General features: G+C 41.8%; 1 protein-coding gene across 1 annotated transcript in view; it reads right to left on the reverse strand.

Annotated features, from left to right (window-relative positions):
- Not1 (CCR4-NOT transcription complex subunit 1) overlaps nt 1–24,577 on the reverse strand; it is a 462,156-nt gene that overhangs the window by 414,678 nt on the left and 22,901 nt on the right. Inside the window, exon 5 of the mRNA XM_070089800.1 lies at nt 20,577–20,751. Coding sequence (XP_069945901.1) covers nt 20,577–20,751 — 175 coding nt within the window. The remainder of the gene's footprint in view (nt 1–20,576; nt 20,752–24,577) is intronic.

Genomic DNA, 24,577 nt, shown 5'->3' on the forward strand with positions numbered 1-24,577 from the left:
GGGAGTAGACTGTCGGAAGATGGATTTATGAAGGATGAGGTTGACCATAAAACTGATGAAGGAAAAAAGGTCAGTGGGGCACTGAGGTATCTGCGAAGACAAAAAACATTATCCATGGAGGCAAAGAAGAGACTGTCTGTCTGTCTAGCTCTCTGTCTGCTTGTCTCTCTGTCTCTGTTTGTCGGTCTCAGAGAGAGCCACTCGTAAACCAACAGGTATTACACACGACTGCGTCGTCACATCTGATTTTTGAGCAAGTGTAAATATATATTACTTGCCAGTCATGCTTACTAGGCATTATATCTACAAGCACACTATATCACTTTGCCTGGATTTTTTGGGTTATCCTAGGTAATTTACACTATGTATGATTGTATTTACAGTACCTGTGAGACAGAGATAGACAGAGATACAGAGAAAGATATATGAAGATACAGACAGACAGAAATAGAGACAGCCAAAGTCAATCAGCCAGCCAAGCCAGCCACTGTCCAGCCAGCTGACTGGCCAGCAGCTGGCTTGGCTGGCTGATTGACATTGGCTGTCTCTTTCTCCGTCTGTCTGTCTGTATCCATATCTTTTTCTGTCTATCTGTTTCTATCTGTCTCCATCTCTGCCTCTCTATCTCTGTCTCTCTCTGTCTGTCTGTCTATCTCTCTATCTCTCTCTCAATCTCTATCTCTCTGTCTCTATCTCTGTCTCACAGGTACACACAAATACAATTATACATAGTGTAAATTAACCAAACCATACCACGGGCATAGTGTAAGTTACCTAGGATAACCCAAAAAATCCAGACAAAGTGATATACTGTGCTTGTAGACATAATGCATAGTAAGCATGACTGGTAAGTAATACATATTTACATTTTCTCAGGAATCAGATGTCATGATGCAGTCATGTGTAATACCTGTTGGTTCATGAATGGCTCTCTCTGAGACAGACAAGCAGAGAGAGAGACAAGCAGACAGACAGAAAGACAGATAAGCAGAGACAGAGAGACAAGCAGACAGACAAAGACAGATAAGCAGAGAGCTAGACAGACGGACAGGCAGAGCTAGACAGAGCGTCAGTCAGCCAGCCTGCCTGCTGAACATGTACTGTGCCTTCCAGAATTGTTTCTCTTTACTTAGGCCATAGATTATATGACATTCTGGCAGGATGACACTACCAGTGGTACCAAAATTAAAAGGGTATTGCACAAATGTTGCACATGGGTTATTATTGAGCTTTTTGATATTTCCTCGAACCCTTTTGACCACATCCACCTCAAAGCCACTAAACTCAGGGTCAACATCACCTTTATCTTAAAATGGGAGTGTTAATACTACATGACATCAGTGAATTCCAGGTGTTTTCTGCGCTGTTTGCTCTAGCTAGCGCTCAATTGAAATGGTGCTCCCACAAAGTCCTAAGTGGTCCCAGATTTTTTTAATACCATGCACACTGAGTGTTAAGACCCATTCTATGCTGACCAGGCATCTCAGGCCAATCATACCAAATTTGGAGGCAGGAAAAATAAAACGTAGATCTACGTTTGGAGCGCTAGCGGTAAGAATGTGCGATATCTACGTTTGGACAGTTCAGAGGTTAAGGGTAATGTGTGGTGTAAATATTATGCAGAGAATTCATAGTGTGGAAATTAAGAAGAGGTGTGGAGTTACTAAAAGTATTATTCAGAAGACTGAAGAGGGGTTGTTGAGGTCTTTTCATTATTTAGAGAGGATGGAGCAAAATAGGATGACTTGGAGGGAGAATAAATCTGTAATGGAGGGGAAGAGGGATAGGGGTCATCCTAGGAAAGGATGGAGGGAAGGGGTAAAAGAAGTTTTTGTGTGCAAGGGGACTGGACATGCAGCAGGCATGTGTGTGAGTGTTAGAGAGAAGTAAATGGAGACAAATGGTTTCTGGGATCTGACAAGCTGTTGGAGTGTGAGCAGGGTAAGATTTTGAGAAGGGATTCAGGGAAACCGGTTAGTCGGACTCGAGTCCTGAAGGTAGGAAGTACAATGCCTGCGCTTTAAAGGAGGGGTTTGGGATACTGACTGTTGGGAGTGACATCTAAACTGTCATATCTGGGCACCTCTGCAAAGACAGTAATTATATATCACTGGTCAACAACCAAAATGCTTCTGAGACCAGAGTAGCAATTTCCAACTAATTTTAGGTCACTAAAAATGAATATCATGGTTAAAATTGTTTGTTAGCTCCACTTTTCAATATACACCTATGTGTCACAACAGGCTCCAACAGGTTTGCAGCAGTGTGTTTCTTACCACACTCACAATCTCACTGCCCTTCATTATTGTTCCAGCAGCCTTAGAAGATGGTTGTGCTGTGCAAGTTTATATCTTGAGGTGAAAGATAGGTGATTTTAAACTTATAATTTCATGCACAGGCCAGGGAGGTATACCATCTTTTAGGAGTGAAGAAGAGCAGGATGTAAGTGTGGGGGAGGTGCGCGAGGCATTACATAGAATGAAAGGGGGTAAAGCAACTGGAACTGATGGGATCATGACAGAAATGTTAAAAGCAGGGGAGGGGGATATAGTGTTGGAGTGCTTGGTAATTTTTGTTTAATAAATGTATGAAAGAGGGGAAGGTACCTAAGGATTGGCAGAGAGCATGTATAGTCCCTTTATATAAAGGAAAGGGGGACAAAATACATTGTAAAAATTATAGAGGAATAAGTTTACTGAGTATACCAGGAAAAGTGTACGGTAGGGTTATTATTGAAAGAATTAGAGGCAAGACAGAATGTAGGATTGCGGATGAGCAAGGAGGTTTTAGAGTGGGTAGGGGATATGTAGATCAGGTGTTTACATTGAAGCATATATGTGAACAGTATTTAGATAAAGGTAGGGAAGTTTTTATTGCATTTATGGATTTAGAAATGGCATATGATAGAGTGGATAGGGGAGCAATGTGGCAGATGTTGCAAGTATATGGAAAAGGTGGTTTATATTATTATTATTATTATTATTATCACACTGGCCGATTCCCACCAAGGCAGGGTGGCCCGAAAATGAAAAACTTTCACCATCATTCACTCCATCACTGTCTTGCCAGAAGAGTGCTCTATACTACAGTTTTTGAACTGCAACATTAACACCCCTCCTTCAGAGTGCAGGCACTGTACTTCCCATCTCCAGGACTCAAGTCCGGCCTGCCGGTTTCCCTGAACCCCTTCATAAATGTTACTTTGCTCACACTCCAACAGCACGTCAAGTATTAAAAACCATTTGTCTCCATTCACTCCTATCAAACACGCTCACGCATGCCTGCTGGAAGTCCAAGCCCCTCGCACACAAAACCTCCTTTACCCCCTCCCTCCAACCATTCCTAGGCAGACCCCTACCCTGCCTTCCTTCCACTACAGACTGATACACTCTTGAAGTCATTCTGTTTCGCTCCATTCTCTCTACATGTCCGAACCACCTCAACAACCCTTCCTCAGCCCTCTGGACAACAGGTTTGGTAATCCCACACCTCCTCCTAACTTCCAAACTACGAATTCTCTGCATTATATTCACACCACACATTGCCCTCAGACATGACATCTCCACTGCCTCCAGCCTTCTCCTCGCTGCAACATTCATCACCCATGCTTCACAACCATATAAGAGCGTTGGTAAAACTATACTCTCATACATTCCCCTCTTTGCCTCCAAGGACAAAGTTCTTTGTCTCCACAGACTCATAAGTGCACCACTTTTCCCCTCATCAATTTTATGATTCACCTCATCTTTCATAGACCCATCCGATGACACGTCCACTCCCAAATATCTGAATACATTCACCTCCTCCAAACTCTCTCCCTCCAATCTGATATCCAATCTTTCATCACCTAATCTTTTTGTTATCCTCATAACCTTACTCTTTCCTGTATTCACTTTTAATTTTCTTCTTTTGCATACCCTACCAAATTCATCCACCATCCTCTGCAACTTCTCTTCAGAATCTCCCAAGAGCACAGTGTCATCAGCAAAGAGCAACTGTGACAACTCCCACTTTATGTGTGATTCTTTATCTTTTAACTCCACACCTCTTGCCAAGACCCTCGCATTTACTTCTCTTACAACCCCATCTATAAATATATTAAACAACCACGGTGACATCACACATCCTTGTCTAAGGCCTACTTTTACTGCGAAATAATTTCCCTCTTTCCTACATACTCTAACTTGAGCCTCACTATCCTCGTAAAAACTCTTCACTGCTTTCAGTAACCTACCTCCTACACCATACACCTACAACATCTGCCACATTGCCCCCCTATCCACCCTGTCATACACCTTTTCCAAATCCATAAATGCCACAAAGACCTCTTTAGCCTTATCTAAATACTGTTCACTTATGTGTTTCACTGTAAACACCTGGTCCACACACCCCCGACCTTTACTAAAGCCTCCTTGTTCATCTGCTATCCCATTCTCCGTCTTACTCTTAATTCTTTCAATAATAACTCTACCATACACTTTACCAGGTATACTCAACAAACTTATCCCCCTATAATTTTTGCACTCTCTTTTGTCCCCTTTGCCTTTATACAAAGGAACTATGCATGTTCTCTGCCAATCCCTAGGTACCTTACCTTCTTCCATACATTTATTAAATAATTGCACCAACCACTCCAAAACTATATCCCACCTGCTTTTAACATTTCTATCTTTATCCCATCAATCCCGGCTGCCTTACCCCCTTTCATTTTACCTACTGCCTCACGAACTTCCCCACACTCACAACTGGCTCTTCCTCACTCCTACAAGATGTTACTCCTCCTTGCCCTATACATGAAATCACAGCTTCCCTATCTTCATCAACATTTAACAATTCCTCAAAATATTCCCTCCATCTTCCCAATACCTCTAACTCTCCTCTCCTATTTTTAACTGACAAATCCATTTGTTCTCTAGGCTTTCTTAACTTGTTAATCTCACTCCAAAACTTTTTCTTATTTTCAACAAAATTTGTTGATAACATCTCACCCACTCTCTCATTTGCTCTCTTTTTACATTGCTTCACCACTCTCTTAACCTCTCTCTTTTTCTCCATATACTCTTCCCTCCTTGCATCACTTCTACTTTGTAAAAACTTCTCATATGCTAACTTTTTCTCCCGTACTACTCTCTTTACATCATCATTCCACCAATCGCTCCTCTTCCCTCCCGCACCCACCTTCCTGTAACCACAAACTTCTGCTGAACACTCCAACACTACATTTTTAAACCTACCCCATACCTCTTCGACCCCATTGCCTATGCTCTCATTAGCCCATCTATCCTCCAATAGCTGTTTATATCTTACCCTAACTGCCTCCTCTTTTAGTTTATAAACCTTCACCTCTCTCTTCCCTAATGCTTCTATTCTCCTTGTATCCCATCTACCTTTTACTCTCAGTGTAGCTACAACTAGAAAGTGATCTGATATATCTGTGGCCCATCTATAAACATGTACATCCTGAAGTCTACTCAACAGTCTTTTATCTACCAATACATAATCCAACAAACTACTGTCATTTTGCCCTACATCATATCTTGTATACTTATTTATCCTCTTTTTCTTAAAATATGTATTACCTATAACTAAACCCCTTTCTATACAAAGTTCAATCAAAGGGCTCCCATTTTCATTTACACCTGGCACCCCAAACTTACCTACCACACCCTCTCTAAAAGTTTCTCCTACTTTAGCATTCAGGTCCCCTACCACAATTACTCTCTCACTTGGTTCAAAGGCTCCTATACATTCACTTAACATCTCCCAAAATCTCTCTCTCTCCTCTACATCCCTCTCTTCTCCAGGTGCATACACGCTTATTATGACCCACTTTTCACATCCAACCTTTACTTAAATCCACATAATTCTTGAATTTACACATTCATATTCTCTTTTCTCCTTCCATAACTGATCCTTCAACATTACTGCTACCCCTTCCTATGCTCTAATTCTCTCAGATACTCCAGATTTAATCCCATTTATTTCCCCACACCAAAACTCCCCTACCCCCTTCAGCTTTGTTTCGCTTAGCCAGGACATCCAACTTCTTTTCATTCATAACATCAGCAATCATCTGTTTCTTGTCATCCACACTACATCCACGCACATTCAAGCATCCCAGTTTTATAAAGTTTTTCTTCTTCTCTTTTTTAGTAAATGTCTACAGGAGAAGGGGTTACTAGCCCATTGGTAAGTTACTAAATGCTGTAAAGAGTTTTTACGAGGACAGTGAGGCTCAGGTTAGGGTGTGTAGAAGAGAGGGAGACTACTTCCAGGTAAAAGTAGGACTTAGACAGGGATGTGTAATGTCACCATGGTTGTTTAATATATTTATAGATGGAGGTTGTAAAAGAAGTAAATGCTAGGGTGTTTGGGAGAGGGGTGGGATTAAATAATGGAGAGTCAAATATAAAATGGGAATTGGCACAGTTACTTTTTGCTGATGATACTGTGCTTATGGGAGATTCTAAAGAAAAATTGCAGAGGTTAGTGAATGAATTTGGGTGTGTGTGTAAAGGTAGAAAGTTGAAAGTGAACATAGAAAAGAGTAAGGTGATGAGGGTATCAAATGATTTAGATAAAGAAAAATTGTATATCAAATTGGGAAGGAGGAGTATGGAAGAAGTGAATGTTTTCAAATATTTGGGAGTTGACGTATCAGCAGATGGATTTATGAAGGATGAGGTTAATCATAGAAATGACGAGGGAAAAAAGGTGAATGGTGCGTTAAGGTATATGTGGAGACAAAGAACATTATCTATGGAGGCAAAGAAGGGAACGTATGAAAGTACAGTGGACCCCCGCATACCGCACGCATCGCATACCGTACAATCCGCATACCGCTCGCTTTTTTCGCAAAAATTTTGCCTCGCATACCGCCCAAAAACCCGCTCACCGCCCTTCGTCCGAGATGCGTCCAATGTGCGGCCTGAGCCACGCTCACAAGTTCCGCCGGTGGCATTGTTTACCAGCCAGCCTCCACGGTAACATCCAAGCATACAATCTGAACATTTCGTATTATTACAGTGTTTTTGGTGATTTCTTCTGGAAAATAAGTGACCATGGGCCCCAAGAAAGCTTCTAGTGCCAACCCTACAGCAATAAGGGTGAGAATTACTATAGAGATGAAGAAAAAGATCATTGATAAGTATGAAAGTGGAGTGCGTGTCTCCGAGCTGGCCAGGTTGTATAATAAACCCCAATCAACCATCGCTACTATTGGTGGTACAGCTGCTGCTGTACCACCGTCAGCTGCTGCTGCACTGTCAGCTGCTGCTGCTGTTGTACCACCGTCAGCTGCTGCTGCTGCTGTAGCATCGTCTGCTTCTGCTGTAGCATCGTCTGCTGCTGCTGTAGCATCGTCTGCTGCTGCTGTAGCATCGTCTGCTGCTGCTGTAGCATCGTCTGCTGCTGCTGTAGCATCGTCTGCTGCTGCTGTAGCATCGTCTGTTGCTGCTGTAGCATCGTCTGCTGCTGCTGTAGCATCGTCTGTTGCTGCTGTAGCATCGTCTGTTGCTGCTGTACCACCGTCAGCTGCTGCTGCTGCTGTAGCACCGTTGTTGGTGTGGCTTATTGAGAATACCAAGAAACAATTAACCCCAGAGGATTTGCCACCCAGGATAACCCAAAAAAGTCAGTGTCATCGAAGACTGTCTAACTTATTTCCATTGGGGTCCTTAATCTTGTCTCCCAGGATGCAACCCACACCAGTCGACTAACACCCAGGTGAACAGGGAAAAATGCCTGGAACTAGTGCTCATATTGGTGAATTTAAAGCCAGCAAAGGTTGGTTTGAGAGATTTAAGAATCGTAGTGGCATACACAGTGTGATAAGGCCTGTTCTGGAAGAAAATGCCAAACAGGACCTACAGTACTCAGGAGGAAAAGGCACTCCCAGGACACAGTGTCTCATCAGTCATTGCTGCATCTTCAATAGAGGTGTCATTTATTCTTCATTTAGTAGACTAGTACATGCACAATATATATTGTGCATGTACTACTCTACTATTGTGCATGTATCCTTCTCTTTGTGTGTAGGAAAATGTATATTTCATGTAGTAAAAATTTTTTTTTCATACATTTGGGTGTCTTGCACGGATTAATTTGATTTCCATTATTTCTTATGGGGAAAATTCATTCGCATACCGAACATTTCGCATAACAATCAGCCCTCTTGCACGGATTAAGGTCGCTATGCGGGGGTCCACTGTATAGTGGTACCAACACTCTTATATGGGTGTGAAGCTTGGGTTGTAAATGCTGCAGTGAGGAGGGGGTTGGAGGCAGTGGAGATGTCCTGTCTAAGGGCAATGTGTGGTGTAAATGTTATGCAGAAAATTTGTAGTGTGGAAATTAGAAGGTGTGGAGTTAATCAAAGTATTAGTCAGAGGTCTAATGAAGGGTTGTTGAGGTGGTTCGGTCATTTAGAGAGAACAGATCCAAGTAGAATGACTTGGAGAGCATATAAATCTGTAGGGGAAGGAAGGCAGGGTAGGGGTTGTCCTTGAAAGGGTTGGAGGAAGGGGGTAAATGAGGTTTTGTGGGCGAGGGGCTTGGACTTCCAGCAAGCGTGTGTGAGCGTGTTAGATAGGAGTGAATGGAGACAAATGGTATTTGGGACCTGACGGGCTGTTGGAGTGTGAGCAGGGTAATATTTAGTGAAGGTATTCAGGGAAACCGGTTATTTTATATAGCCAGACTTGAGTCCTGGAAATGGGAAGTACAATGCCTGCACTTTAAAGGAGGGGTTTGGGATATTGGCAGTTTGGAGGGATATGTTGTATACATACATATATACTTCTAAACTGTTGCATTCTGAGCACTTCTGCAAAAACAGTGATTATGTGTGAGTGAGGTGAAAGTGCTGAATGATGATGAAAGTATTTTCTTTTTGGGGGATTTTCTTTCTTTTTGGGTCACCCTGCCTCGGTGGGAGACGGCCGACTTGTTAAAAAAAAAAGTATTCATTAAGAAAGCTATTGATATGCATGTGAGGCATATTAATTTTATTTTCCTAATGAATGATATAAATACTTCTGCTTATCTGTCATGTTCTGTATTCTTTCTTTCAACAAACAGGCCGTATCCCACCAAGGCAGGGTGGCCCAAAAAGAGAAACGAAAGTTTCTCTTTTTAAATTAAGTAATCTATACAGGAGAATGGATTACTAGCCCCTTGCTCCCAGCATTTTAGTCGCCTCTTACAACACGCATGGCTTACGGAGGAAGAATTCTGTTCCACTTCCCCATGGAGATAAGAGGAAATAAACAAGAATAAGAACTAGAAAGAAAATAGAAGAAAACCCAAAGGGGTGTGTATATATATGCTTGTACATGTATGTGTAGTGTGACCTACGTGTAAGTAGAAGCAGCAAGACGTACCTGAAATCTTGCATTTTCATGAGACAGAAAAAAGGACACCAGCAATCCTACCATCATGTAAAACAATTACATGCTTTCGTTTTACACTCATTTGGTAGGACGGTAGTACCTCTCTGGGCGGTTGCTGTCTACCAACCTACTACCTAGGATGTTCTGTATTATAATGATAAATTAACGAATAAATTTTCTGTTTATCTTCTAATTGTTTTTCTTCTTCTTTCAGATACACCAAGTACTGCTGCTTTCTATGTGAATGAGACAGCCATGGAAGAGATTCCCACTACATCAGGAGAGACTGGCCACCTCGTCAATCATTGAAACCTGGGATGAAAAATGTTCAACATCCACCTCTCACTGAACCAAACAAATTTTGCTACCACCACCACTACACAAAACTGGAGCTCATGAAAAACTTTGTAAAAGCTATGGACAAATCCGGTCAGGAATTCAAGTATTTAACATCAAAATTACCCTCACTGAATGACGCTAAGATAAGAGTGGGAGTTTTCAATGGTCCTCAGATTCGAGAGCTTCTTAAAGATGGTGACTTTGAATCAGGCCTTCATGAGGAGGAAAAAGAAGCTGCTTGGGAAGCATTCAAGTTAGTGATGAAGGGATTTCTCACAAACAAAAGGAAAGGCAACTATCAAGAATTGGTGGAAAACCTCATCAAGGCTTACAAGAACATGGGATGTAATATGTTACTTAAAATCCACTTTTTAGATGCACATTTAGACACTTTTCCAGCGAACTGTGGGGCAGTTAGTGACAAACGTGGTGGAAGGTTTCACTAAGATATTTCAACCATGGTAAAATGGTACCAAGGCAAATGAGGCACAAGAATGCTTGCAGACTATTGCTGGACATGGACAAGAGATGATTCTTCAGCCCACTATAAGCGTCAAGAAAGAAGGCAAGGAGAAGGTACGGATTAAAGTTTAAAACTTACTGACACATACTGTACGTTATAATAAAATAATCAAATATTACATGTATTTTATCTTTAAACCTATAGCCAATAAGCATTTTTCAAGGTGATATTTGGATTCAGGATATGAAAAGACATAAGAATTAACTAATCTCATTTAACCCTTTGACTGTTTCCAACGTATAAATACGTCTTACGAGCCAATGTTTCTGACGTATTTATACGCACAAATTCTAGCGGCTTCAAATCAAGCGCCAAAGGCCTGGTAGGCCTACACGGGAGAATGGGTCTCAGTGGTCGGTGTGCACCCTGTGAAAAAAATCTGGGACCCAGCAGTGCATTGTGGGAACGCCATGTTGTCAGTCCATTTTCACCATGCCTCTCGGTAAGAAGTTCCTCACTCCTCGGCGGATTGGAGGTCTTTTATTCCCAAGTGATAGCTCTAACAGCGATGAAAATGTCAGTGACAGTGAATTCCAGGGTTTTGAAGTGAGTGTTACTGAAAAAAGTGCCCAGGATAACGTAAATAGTGACGAAAACCCAGATGACCCACAACCTTCGACCTCTGGTGCTGTGCCGGCTTGTTCACGTTCACGTTCGTCTGTACCAGGACGAAAGAGGAAACTATTTGGTCGTGTACAACACCCAGATGATAGCAGTGATAGTGATAGTGATTTCAAGGTCATTGAAAGCAGTTCTAGTGACAGTGAGAGTGAATATTCCCCAGTGAAGCACCAGTATGTACGACGTAGCATGCGGTCTGGTAGTGTTTCATATGTTGTTCCAAGGGGAAGGAGAAACTCTGGGAGCACATCCCGTGGCCCTACACCACGACCTGATAGTGAAGATGACGATATTGTAACGATGGGTATGAATGGTGACAGTGAGGGAGGAGGCAGTGGTGGTGATAGTGAGGGTGGCACGGCCCATGTGGCACCATCACCGGGCCACGCTACTACCCACACGGCTGACTCAGCAGAACAACCAGCCTCACCCTACCCCACACTCCCACAACCTGCACCACCACAACCTGCACCACCACAACCTGCACCACCACAACCTGCACAACCACAACCACAGTACAATATCCAGACCCCACCAGCAGACCGCATCTGGGATTGGCAGGACGGTGACGAGTTTGTTCCCAGTCCCCATGACTTTGATGAAACACAAAGTGGAATAAAGCCATCTTGTCCACTTGGGAACAATGCCAGTGAACTGGACTGCTTTGAGTTATTCTTCGATGAACCCCTGATGGACATCATTGTCAGGGAAATAAACACATACTCTGATTACACCATGGCAAATACAATTCTCTCACCAAAATCACGGCTACACAAGTGGAAGGAGACAACTGTGGCAGAGATGTACCTGTTTTTTGCCACAATAATGCTTATGCCACATGTGTATAAGCACACTGTCACCACATACTGGACAACAGATCACCTGATTTCAACTCCAGGTTTTAGTGACATTATAGGTGTCAATCGTTTCCTGATACTGTTACGTATGTTACACTTTTCAGACAAAACCAGGCCTGACAGAAGCGACAGGTTATATAAGATAAGAAATGTGTTTATGTACCTGAAACAAAAGTGCTGCATGTATTTTTATCCCTTCAGGAAGCTTGTTATTGATGAGTCCTTGATTTTATTCAAAGGAAGACTCTCATTCAAGCAATATATACCAAGCAAGAGGAAACGCTTTGGTATAAAGCTATTTGTACTGTGTGATTGCAGAAGTGGTCTTGTTTTAGATATTATTGTGTACACTGGCAGTAATACTTTGAGAGATACCATGAAGTTATTGGGTATCTCTGGTGATGTGGTTCGAACAATGATGGAACCATATCTTGGTAAGGGGCATATGTTATTTACTGATAACTGGTACACAAGCCCCTTACTCAGTGATTTCTTGCGAGTGAACTTGACAGACGTGTGTGGCACAGTGCGTGGTAATCGCAAACATATGCCAAGGTTCGACGCTGGCACTCGCAGAGGTGAGGTGCAAGCCTTTGCTGCCAATGACATCATGGCATTTCGGTGGCATGACAAACATGATGTCACATTGTTGACATCAGTTCACAGAAATGAAATGGTACCCAGTGGCAGGGACAACAGAGAGACCAATGAACCCATTCTAAAGCCTGCAGCTGTCATGGACTACAACCTCAATATGCGCTTAGTGGACAAATGTGACATGCAGATTGGGTTTGCAGACTGTGTACGCAACAGTTATAAGTGGTATATCAAACTTTTTTTCCATCTTGTTGATATCTCTATGCTAAATGCTTATAACATATACAAGTTGAAGACCAACAAAACACCAAAATATGGTGAATTTAGCCTGTCAGTAATCAGACAAATAATTGTAAAGTACCAAGGAGCAACTCCTGCAATAGACCAGCGCCCACAGACGTCATCTCGTATGAGGCCTGGTGATCACTACCCCATACAACTGCCTCCTACTACTGCCAAGAAAAATGCTCAGAAGAGGTGTTATGTATGTATGCATACCACAAAACGCCCACAAACACGCAGAGACACTCGTTTTGTGTGTGAGGAGTGTGAAGTGCCCCACTGCATATACCCATGTTTCAAAGAGTTCCACAAGCTGCAGCAGTTCTAGGAACGTGGTTAGTGACTGTACATATGTATATATATTATGGAACAATAGTAATAAACATTGTTTTGTATTGTTTGTTTGTGTAAACAAAGTGTATACACAAACTAATAGTGATAAAGTTTGTTCTGTTATTGTGTTGTAAATAATGAGTGTATATTTGAACAATGCACCTTACATTGGTCTCACAGGCCACATAAGTTACCTGGAAAAGAAAAATATTGAAAAATGCAAGAAACCTTTGAATTAGAGTAAATAAAAGAATACCGGGTGGGCGGCAGTCGCTGCTGTTGCCGTACGCACGTCAATTTCTGCAAACTTTGCGGCTCTATATCTCAGTAAGTACTGATGGCAAAAATTTTTTTTAGGCTTAAAACACTAGTAAAAATATTCCTAACATTTTCATAAGAAAAAATAATTTTTTTTTTTTTCGAATATTTGGCGACATAGAATGACAGTTTCAGAGAGGGGCCTGAAACAGTCAAAGGGTTAAGAAGCATACAGTGAATTATGTGTGAATGATGGTCAAAGTGTTTCTTTTCTGGGTCACCCTGCCTCAGTGGGAAACAGCTGAGGTGTTGAAAAAAAAAGTTACAAAAATTATAAATAATAAAATCAGTGAAAATCTTTTTTTTCTTTCTTTAACAAGTCGGCCATTTCCCACCAAGGCAGGGTGACCCAAAAAGAAAGAAAAAACTTTCATCATCATTCAACATTTCACCATCACTTATACATTATCTCTGTCTTTGCAGAGGCACTCAGATGTGACAGTTTAGATATGCCTCCAAACTGCCAATATCCCAAATCCCTCCTTTAAAGTGCAGGCATTTTACTTCCCATTTCCAGTACTCAGGTCAGGCTAAATAGTTTCCCGTAATCCCTTCACAAAATATTACCCTGCTCACACTTCAACAGCTTGTCAGGTCCCAAAAACCATTCATCTCCATTCACTTCTCGCTAACACACTCACAAATGTTTGCTGGAAGTCCAAGCCCCTCGCCTACAAAACATCCTCTACCCCTCCCTCCAACCTTTTCGGGGACGACCCCTACCTTGCCTTCCTTCCTTCACAGATTTTATTAACCCTTTGACTGTTTCAGTCATATATATACGTCTTACGAGCCACCGTGTTTGACATATATATACTCATAAATTCTAGCGGCTTCAAATCAAGCAGGAGAAAGCTGGTAGGCCCACATGTGAGAGAATGGGTCTGTGTGGGCAGTGTGCACCATATAAAAAAAATCCTGCAGCATGCAGTGCATAATGAGAGAAAAAAAAACTTTTTTTTTAATTAAAATGCCGACTGTGTGGTCTATTTTCGTATAGTATTTATATTTGTATTCTCATTTTCTTCGTCTCATTTGATAGAATGGAAAACATATTATAGAAATAGAGGTGATTTTGACTGGTTTTACTATAAAAACAACCTATAAATGGAGCTCAAAGTAGGGGAACTGCTTGATTTTTGCCGATGTTCAAAAGTAAACAAATGATGTCATTGTCCAATAAATGTCCAACTAGCCATTCTTATATGCAGTCATGAATGGGCTGACATTATTTATACAATTATTACAATATTGCAGTAGTCTGTATAACAGTAAATCTTCTATTTTTTGTTTGTGCAAGACAGGTATACAATACCGACAAGATGAAAGTTAAGACACTTGTGCAACATCTGGTTACCTTTATTGTAGACACTTCGCCATTCAGTGGTTTTATCAATGCAGATTCTTGTACATAATTAGAAAACAGAAGAACTATACACAAAATATGAGGTAATCAGTCCCTCAGCCTTGGAGGTGGTGTTTACAGCACCGTGGTTGTAGAGATTCTGAAGCACAGGTAAGGAGACTGGTGCTTATATAGGCATCAGTGAATAGGGATGTGTAGCAGACGAGGGCATAGTGACTGGTAGGCGGGATTCCTCAGTGGAAGTAGGTCGGTATTGTATACCTGTCTTGCACAACTTGTCAGACACTGCAACATCATGGAATCTTGGTACAGGGGATATCTACATGGCCGTCTTCACGGCTTCTACAACTAACCCATTAATTTGGGTAGGACCTACTTCCACTGGGGAATCCCGCCTACCAGTGACTATGCTTGGACCCCCATCATAAGGTGGACCCCCACCTTACAATGGCATCACGTTACATTAAATCCACCATACAATACATTTTAACGCAAAAATTTTGCCTCGCCTCATGCTAAAAAACTCACCTCACGCGATTCGTCCGAGACGCGTCCCATGCGTGGCCTGAGCGCGCCTCAGCTGCTCCGTGGGTGCCAGTGTTTACAAGCCAGCCAGTGCGGTCGCATCCACACATATAATCGGTACATTTCATATTATCACAGCGTTTTTAGTGATTGTACCTGCAAAATAAGTCACCCTGGGCCCCAAGAAAGCTTCTAGTGCCAACTGTGCAGTAAAAAAGGTGAAAATTACTATGGAAATGAAGAAAGAGATAATTGCTAAGTACGAAAGTGGAGTGCGTGTCTCGGAGCTGGCCAGGTTGTATACCAAACCCCAATCAACAATCGCTACTATTGCGGCCAACAAAACGGCAATCAAGGAAGCTGTTCTTGCAAAAGGTGCAGGTTTTTTTTCGAAACAGAGATCGCAAGTACTCGAAGATGTTGAGAGACTGTTATTGGTGTGGATAAACGAAAAACAGATAGCAGGAGATACCATCTCTCAAGCGATCATATGTAAAAAGGGTGGGAAATACGTACTATCATACCACGGTCAGCTGTTGCTGCACCACCGTCAGCTGTTGCTGCACCACAGTCAGCTGTTGCTGCACCACAGTCAGCTGCTGCTGCACCAGTGTCAGCTGCTCCTGCACCACGAGCAGCTGCTCCTGCACCACGAGCAGCTGCTCCTGCACCACGGTCAGCTGCTCCTGCACCACGGTCAGCTGCTGCTGCACCACGGTCAGCTGCTGCTGCACCACCGTCAGCTGCTGCTGCACCACCATCAGCTGCTGCTGCACCACTGTCAGCTGCAGCTGCACCACCATCAGCTGCGGCAACACTGTCAGCTGCTGCTGCTGCACCACTGTCAGCTGCTGCTGCACCACAGTCAGCTGGTGCTGCACCACAATCAGCTGTTGCTGAACCACGGTCAGCTGCTGCTGCACCACAGTCAGCTGCTGCTGCACCACAGTCAGCTGATGCTGCACCACAGTCAGCTGCTGCTGCACCACCATCAGCTGTTTCTGACCAACATGACTCGTCCCGAACCTGTCCATCCAGCCTGAGTGCCTCAGCTGCCCTGCCCTCATTGTTTACGAGCCAGGGTGGCCGGTTGCATGCATACATTCGATACATTTTGTATTATTCCATTGTTTATAGTGCTTGTAACTGCTAAATAAGCCACCATGGGCCCAAAGAAAGCTTCTAGTGCCAACCCTGTGGTAAAAAGGGTGAGAAATACATGTATGTACTATCGTACCACGGTCAGCCGTTGCTGCACCACCGTCAGCTGTTGCTGCACCACAGTCGGCTGTTGCTGCACCAGGGTCAGCTGTTGCTGAACCACGGTCAGCAGCTGTTGCCCCACGGTCAGCTGATGCTGCACCACGGTCAGCTGCTGCTGCTGCACCACAGTCAGCTGCTGCTACACCACCGTTAGCTGTTGCTGCACTGCGGTCAGCTGTTGCTGCACCAGTCAGCTGTTGCTGAACCACGGTGAGCTGCTGTTGCTGAACTACGGTGAGCTGCTGCTGCACCACCGTCAGCTGCTGCTGCACCACCGCCATCTGTTGCTGCACCACGGTCAGCTGCTGCTGCACCAAAGTCAGCTGTTGCTGCACCACGGTCAGCTGGTCCTAGTGGCATTAAAAGAAGAAGGGAAGTAACCCCGGAAAAGGACATGCTACCTAAAGTCCTAATGGAAGGGGATTCCCCTTCTAAACATTAACAACTTCCACACTCTCCCCTCCTCCCATCCCATCAATCATCACCAAATCTTCAATGAAGGTAAGTGTCAGATTCTGTGTATTAAAATTAATATTTCATGTGGTAAAAATTTTTTTTTTTTATACTTTGTGGTGTCTTGCACGGATTAATTTGATTTCCATTATTTCTTATGGGGAAAATTAATTCACCTTATGATAATTTGGGCATACATTGAGCTCTCAGGAACGGATTAATATCGTAAGGTGGGGGTCCACTGTACAGTTCACTCATTACTTACCTTAAAATATTTGTTGTCTTAATGTAGGGTCAGAGGTGAGTAAGCGAGATAAAACGAATAATTGAGAGAGAGAGAGAGAGAGAGAGAGAGAGAGAGAGAGAGAGAGAGAGAGAGAGAGAGAATATGAGTAAACAAGAGAGGACACTCACAGAGTTATGTAAACAAACCAGGCGTACGCAAGTTTTGTAAACAAACCAGGCGAACATGTCTGGTTTATGTACAAGTTACATTGTGTACAAGTTGTCTCTACGTCGATATGGTAGAATAAATTAAGAGGAACACTCCCATTCTCATGTAACACCGTTTTTAGAAGAAATGACGCTCTGAGTGACGGCATACAAAAGGAATAATTTTCTACAGTTATGCCCAGTAACACATTTTTCTCTTATGTTGAACTAGAGAAAATGTTATTCTTGCCATCACTCGTACAAGTTGTCTGGCTACCACATCTCATATTTATGATCATTTATTCTACTGTGGGGCGTATTTATCATCTTTATATGTTATGTATAGTGTTTATTATATAATTTTGAAAAAATATCATAGATCGATTAATGAAAATGTGTATACAGTGGACCCCCGGTTAACGATTTTAATCCGTGCAAGAGGGCTCATCGTTATGCGAAATAATCGTTATGCGAATTAATTTTCCCCATAAGAAATAATGGAAATAAAATTAATCCGTGCAAGACGCCCAAAAGTATGAAAAAAAATTTTTTTTACCACATGAAATGTTAATTTTAATACACACAAACTGAAAAAGGCATGCACAATTACATGACACTTACTTTTATTGAAGATCTGGTGATGATTGATGGGATGGGAGGAGGGGAGAGCATTATCTTCTTACTGTTTAGAAGGGGAATCCCCTTCCATTAGGACTTGAGGTAGCAAGTCCTTTTCTGGGGTTACTTCCCTTCTTCTTTTAATGCCACTAGGACCAGCTTCAGAGTCACTGGACCTCTGTCGCACAACAAATCTGTCCATAGAGCTCTGTACCTCCCGTTTCTTCAAGACTTTCCTAAAATGGGCCATAACATTGTCATTGAAATAGTCACAAGCACGGCTTGCAACAGCTGTGTCAGGGTGATTTTCATCTATAAAGGTTTGCAGTTCAAACCACTCTGCACACATTTCCTTAATCTTTGAAGTAGGCACAATGGATTCCACAACTGGCATAGGCTTCTCAGGGTTAGCCCCAAACCCTTCAAAATCTTTCTTAATTTCCATACTAATTCTCACCCTTTTTACCACAGGGTTGGCACTAGAAGCTTTCTTGGGGCCCATGGTCACTTATTTTCCAGAAACACCACCGAAAACACTGTAATAATACGAAATATTCCGAGTGTATGCTTGGATGTTACCGCGGAGGCTGGCTGGTAAACAATGGGACGGCCGGCACATGTGAGGGCACATTGGACGCGTCTCGGACGAAAATCGGTATGCGGGTTTTTAATCGGTATGCGGGGCAAAAATTTTGCGATAAAAGTAATCGTTATGCGGAAAAATCGCTATGCGATGCCATCGTTATGCGGGGGTCCACTGTATTAACGTAATATACGACATTTAATGAGACTCAGTGATTATCATCATTACTAATGTGGCATCACTCGTACAAGTCGTCTGGCTACCACATCTCATATTTATGTTTATTTATTCTACTATGGGGTGTATTTATAATCTTTATATGTTATGTATCACGTTTATTATATAATTTTGAAAAAATATCATAGATGGATTAACCCTTAAGCGGTCCAAATGTATATATACGTTTTTTCAACATCTGAAAGTATGTAAAAAAAATGTAGATCTTTTTTGTTTTACATTTGAAAACGTGTTAAAAAAAACTTTTATGTACATTTTTTTTTTTATAATTGAAAATATGTAAAAAAAAAGTAGATCTACTTTTGGAGCACTACGAATTTGAACGTCGATCTGTTTGGACCGTTTAAGGGTTAATGAAAATGTGTATATTAACGTAATATACGACATTTAATGGGACTCTGTGATTATTATTGAGTATTATCACTACTAATATGGCATCTCGAGACACAAGACACTCTTACTGATTTTAATGTGTACCTGCAAGCCAGCACAGTGTGTAAGTTTATTTAGGTACAAGTATACATTAGTATAATTATCAGAGCACATATAAAATATGAAATAACTTAAAAATACTTGAAATTTTGGAGTTTCCAAACATATTGGAGCGACGTAGTGCTTACGGAGCCCACAGAGAATGTAAACAAACCGGGTGGGGCGCGGTGACAGTATTAGAGTTTTGGTCATAATTTGAAATGACCGTACTGGTGGAACGCCATAAAGCGGGGCTCTACTGTACTTTCATTACATGCTATATCATATCTTGTATACTTATTTATCCTCTTTTTCATAAAATATGTAGTTTAATTAATGGCTCCCCATTTTCATTTACCCTTGGCACCCCAAATTTACCTACTACTCCCTCTACATTTTTACCCACTTTAGCATTGAGATCCCCAACCACAAGTACTCTCTCACTTGGTTCAAAACTCCCCATGCACTCACTCTACATTTCGCAAAATCTCTCTCCTCTATACCTCATACTCCAGGTGCATAAACACTTGCTATAACCCACTTTTTACATCCAACCCTTATTTTACTCCATATAATCCTTGAATTTATACATTTATATTCCTTCTTTTTCTGCCATAACTTATCCTTCAACATTATTGCTACTCCTTCTTTAGCTCTAACTCTATTTGAAACCTCTGACATAATCCCATTTATTTCTCCCCACTGAAGCTCTCCTGCCCCCTTCAGCTTTGTTTCACTTGGGGCCAGGACATCCAGCTTCTTTTCATTCATAACATCCACAATCATCTCTTTCTTATCATTCGCACTACAGCCACGCACATTCAAACATTCCACTTTGATGGTTTTCTTCTTTTTCTTTTTAGTTGGCTGTACGGGAAAAGGAGTTACTAGCCCATTGTTCCTGACATTTTAGTTGACTATTACAACACACATGGTTTATGGAGGAATGAGTCTTATTCCACTTCCCCATGGATATGAAAGGAAAAGTAATAAGAACAAGAACTCTTAAGATAAAATCAAATAAAACTCATTTGAGTGTGTATACATAAATGTGTACAAGCATTTGTAGTGTGACCTAAGTGTAAGTAGACGTAGCAAGACATACCTGAAATCTTGCATGTTTATGAGACAGAAAAAACACCAGCAATCCTACCATAATGTAAAACAAATACAGGCTTCCGTTTTACACTCACCTGGCAGTACGCAGTACCTCCCTGGGCGGCTGCTGTCTACCAACCTACTACCAACATAATTATACCTAATTATGATAACTATAATAGAGACTTGCAAATGTAAAGATAAAAAATTTAGTTTTGAATATCAGGCAACCATTACTGTTGAACTTCACATGATCATGCTTCATACTCACCGGTGTCTACGTAAGCTCGTACAAGATCAGGAAGTTTGGCTTTGAGGAGTGCTGTGGACTGGTTACGAACTTCTAAATTCGTTGTTTGAAGAAGATGTAAACAAAAAGTAATTTCCTGCAAGCGGGAAAGCTTGAGTGCCTTGCACACTCCAGTAACCCACTGTGGCTTGACAAGCTGCAAAAGACAGTTACAACATCAAAACCATAAATGCACTATAGTGAATCATTGCATACTGGGTACCTTTTCTATCCCTCTTTAATGATCTGGATCATATATTCAATCTCAGGTGAATTTTTAAATATTTATGGGGAAGGAATATAGAGAGCAAGCTATTTCGAAAAATACAGTATTTCCACGTTTTAGAATGGTCAAGAGTTGTTACCTGCTTGTGCTGGACTTGTGTATTTACTGAATGGGGAAGGAAGACAATGCAGTGTGTCAATATGACAAAAACACTTAGAGCAAGAACCCTTAACTGTTAAACTGTGTCCAGTGTACTGGCACGCAACTGATGATTAAATTTACAATGTACTAGCTTGCACAATTTTTTTATCTTTCAAGTCTGTCACCTGCCAATATTTTTGACCTCAGCATAATTCTTTGGGTCTTCTACAATTTCTTCATAACATTGAAAAATCTAAGTCCAGGAGGGTCCAAAAACGTGCATCATGGTTAACTATACAAGTGCTGATTGTGTCTGATATACAATGAAATCAGGAGCTGTTGTTCCACCACCACCTGCCCTACCAACAAAGTGTGGAAAATGACTTACTCATTCCAAATTTATTAATATCTCATGATATTAACAGTGGAATTCAGTCACAGAGCACACTAAGCAAATTTAACCCAGGATAACCCAATGAGGTCAAACAAATCGACTTATTTCCATAATCTGATGATTTTACACCTTGAAACAATAGTAATATCATTGGATTTTGTTGTAAATATATGTTTTACAATAGTCTGGAAGGCACACAGGTGTTATGAACGTTTATATAACCCATGATTTAAAGGACACTCAGACAATCCCAGCCCCCCATCAGTCCATTATATCAGGAGTTTACTGAACTGGGTAATTAACCTTTAATTATCTGAACGTTGATCTACGTTTTACTGCTAGCACTCGTGGTGTCAATCAACACACTTTTGTCCGCCTTAAAATTTGGCACAATAGGCATGAGAGGCCTGGACAGGACAGAACGGGCCTGCGCCCTTCACGTGTACAGTATTAAACAATCAGAGATCCCGCAGTACAACATGGGAGCACCAGTTTGTTTCAGCACCAGCTGGGTCAACATTGAGGAAAACCCTGGGGATTCACTCACAGCCCATCGTATCACTCTCTCTTATTTGAGGAAAGTGATACAGAACCAGAGTTTGGTGGATTTGAGATGGATGTGGCCACAAATGACATGAAATACAGACGCTACCCTACTTACGAACATTTGAGTTACGAACATTTGGACATACAAACAGACATCACCTCAAGTTTATTGTACCAAATAAAAAGGTAAAAAGATTTTTATTACAGTATTTATTATTAAAATATTCTTTAGTATTACTGATACTGTACAGTATTGGCTAAGTTTCCAACAAACAATGGCACAGAGAGAGGGAACAATAATAATAATATTAAAAACAATAATAATAATCATAACAATAGAAAAATGGCAAAATAACAACTTACGAACAATTCAAGATACGAACAGCCTTCTGGAACATAACTTGTTCGTAAGTTGGGGGAGTCTGTAGTATAAATATCAATGATAACCCAGATGACCCTCAACTTATCACATCTGGGGGTGGCCAACGTGGGCAGTGTGGCCATGCCAGGCCCTCAGCCCAGCACATCTGAGTAAGCGAAAATTATAATTTTCCCACAGTTTTGGCGATGATAGTAAAAGTGACGTCAGTGACAACAAGATTGATTTTACGCCCTTAAGAGGATTCTATGAGCGAGTGATATACTTTATTCCCCAGAGAAGCATATCTAAAGGTGTCATCACCTACGTTCAGGCAGTGTGCCATATGGAATCCCCAAGAGTTGTGGGAGGTTATGCTTGAGGCAGTGGGTAGAATGAAAGGGGGTAAGGCAGCTAGGATTCATTGGATAAAGATAGAAATGTTAAAAGCAGGAGGGGATATAGTTTTGGAGTGGTTGGTGCTATTATTTAATAAATGTATGGAAGAGGGTAAGGTACCTAGGAATTGGCAGAGAGCAAGCATAGTTCCTTTGTATAAAGGCAAAGGGGATAAAAGAGAGTGCAAAAATTATAGGGGAATAAGTCTGTTAAGTATACCTGGTAAAGTGTATGGTAGAGTTATTATTGAAAGAATTAAGAGTAAGACAGAGAGTAGGATAGCAGATGAACAAGGAGGCTTTAGGAAAGGTAGGGGGTGTGTAGACCAAGTGTTTACAGTGACACATATAGGTGAACAGTATTTAGATAAGAGTAGAGAGGTTTTTGTGGCATTTATGGATGATTTGGAAAAGGCAGTTTGGAGGGATATGTTGTGTATCTCTATACGTATATGCTTCTAAACTGTTATATTCTGAGCACCTCTGCAAAAGCAGTGATAATGTGTGAGTGTGGTGAAAGTGTTGAATGATGATGAAAGTATTTTCTTTTTGGGGATTTTCTTTCTTTTTTGGGTCACCCTGCCTCGGTGGGAGACGACCGACTTGTTGGAAAAAAAAAAAAAAAAAAAAAAAATATGACAGGGTGGATAGGGGGGCAATGTGGCAGATGTTGCAGGTGTATGGTATAGGAGGTAGGTTACTGAAAGCAGTGAAGAGTTTTTACAAGGATAGTGAGGCTCAGGTTAGAGTATGTAGGAGAGAGGGAGATTATTTCCCAGTAAAAGTAGGCCTTAGACAAGGATGTGTGATGTCACCGTGGTTGTTCAATATATTTATAGACGGGGTTGTGAGAGAAGTGAATGCTAGGGTCTTGGCAAGAGGCGTGGAGTTAAAAGATAAAGAATCACACACAGGGTGGGAGTTGTCACAGCTGCTCTTTGCTGATGACACTGTGCTCTTGGGAGATTCTGAAGAGAAGCTGCAGAGGTTGGTGGATGAATTTGGTAGGGTGTGCAAAAGAAGAAAATTAAAGGTGAATACAGGAAAGAGTAAGGTTATGAGGATAACAAAAAGATTAGGTGATGAAAGATTGAATATCAGATTGGAGGGAGAGAGTATGGAGGAGGTGAACGTATTCAGATATTTGGGAGTGGACGTGTCAGCGGATGGGTCTATGAAAGATGAGGTGAATCATAGAATTGATGAGGGAAAAAGAGTGAGTGGTGCACTTAGGAGTCTGTGGAGACAGAGAACTTTGTCCTTGGAGGCAAAGAGGGGAATGTATGAGAGTATAGTTTTACCAACGCTCTTATATGGGTGTGAAGCATGGGTGATGAATGTTGCAGCGAGGAGAAGGCTGGAGGCAGTGGAGATGTCATGTCTGAGGGCAATGTGTGGTGTGAATATAATGCAGAGAATTCGTAGTTTGGAAGTTAGGAGGAGGTGCGGGATTACCAAAACTGTTGTCCAGAGGGCTGAGGAAGGGTTGTTGAGGTGGTTCGGACATGTAGAGAGAATGGAGCGAAACAGAATAACTTCAAGAGTGTATCAGTCTGTAGTGGAAGGAAGGCGGGGTAGGGGTAGGCCTAGGAAGGGTTGGAGGGAGGGGGTAAAGGAGGTTTTGTGTGCGAGGGGCTTGGACTTCCAGCAGGCATGCGTGAGCGTGTTTGATAGGAGTGAATGGAGACAAATGGTTTTTAATACTTGACGTGCTGTTGGAGTGTGAGCAAAGTAACATTTATGAAGGGATTCAGGGAAACCGGCAGGCCGGACTTGAGTCCTGGAGATGGGAAGTACAGTGCCTGCACTCTGAAGGAGGGGTGTTAATGTTGCAGTTTAAAAACTGTAGTGTAAAGCACCCTTCTGGCAAGACAGTGATGGAGTGAATGATGGTGAAAGTTTTTCTTTTTCGGGCCACCC

This window comes from Cherax quadricarinatus, chromosome 29 (assembly GCF_038502225.1).
Source record: "Cherax quadricarinatus isolate ZL_2023a chromosome 29, ASM3850222v1, whole genome shotgun sequence".
In the NCBI taxonomy this organism is placed as follows: Eukaryota; Metazoa; Arthropoda; class Malacostraca; order Decapoda; family Parastacidae; genus Cherax; species Cherax quadricarinatus.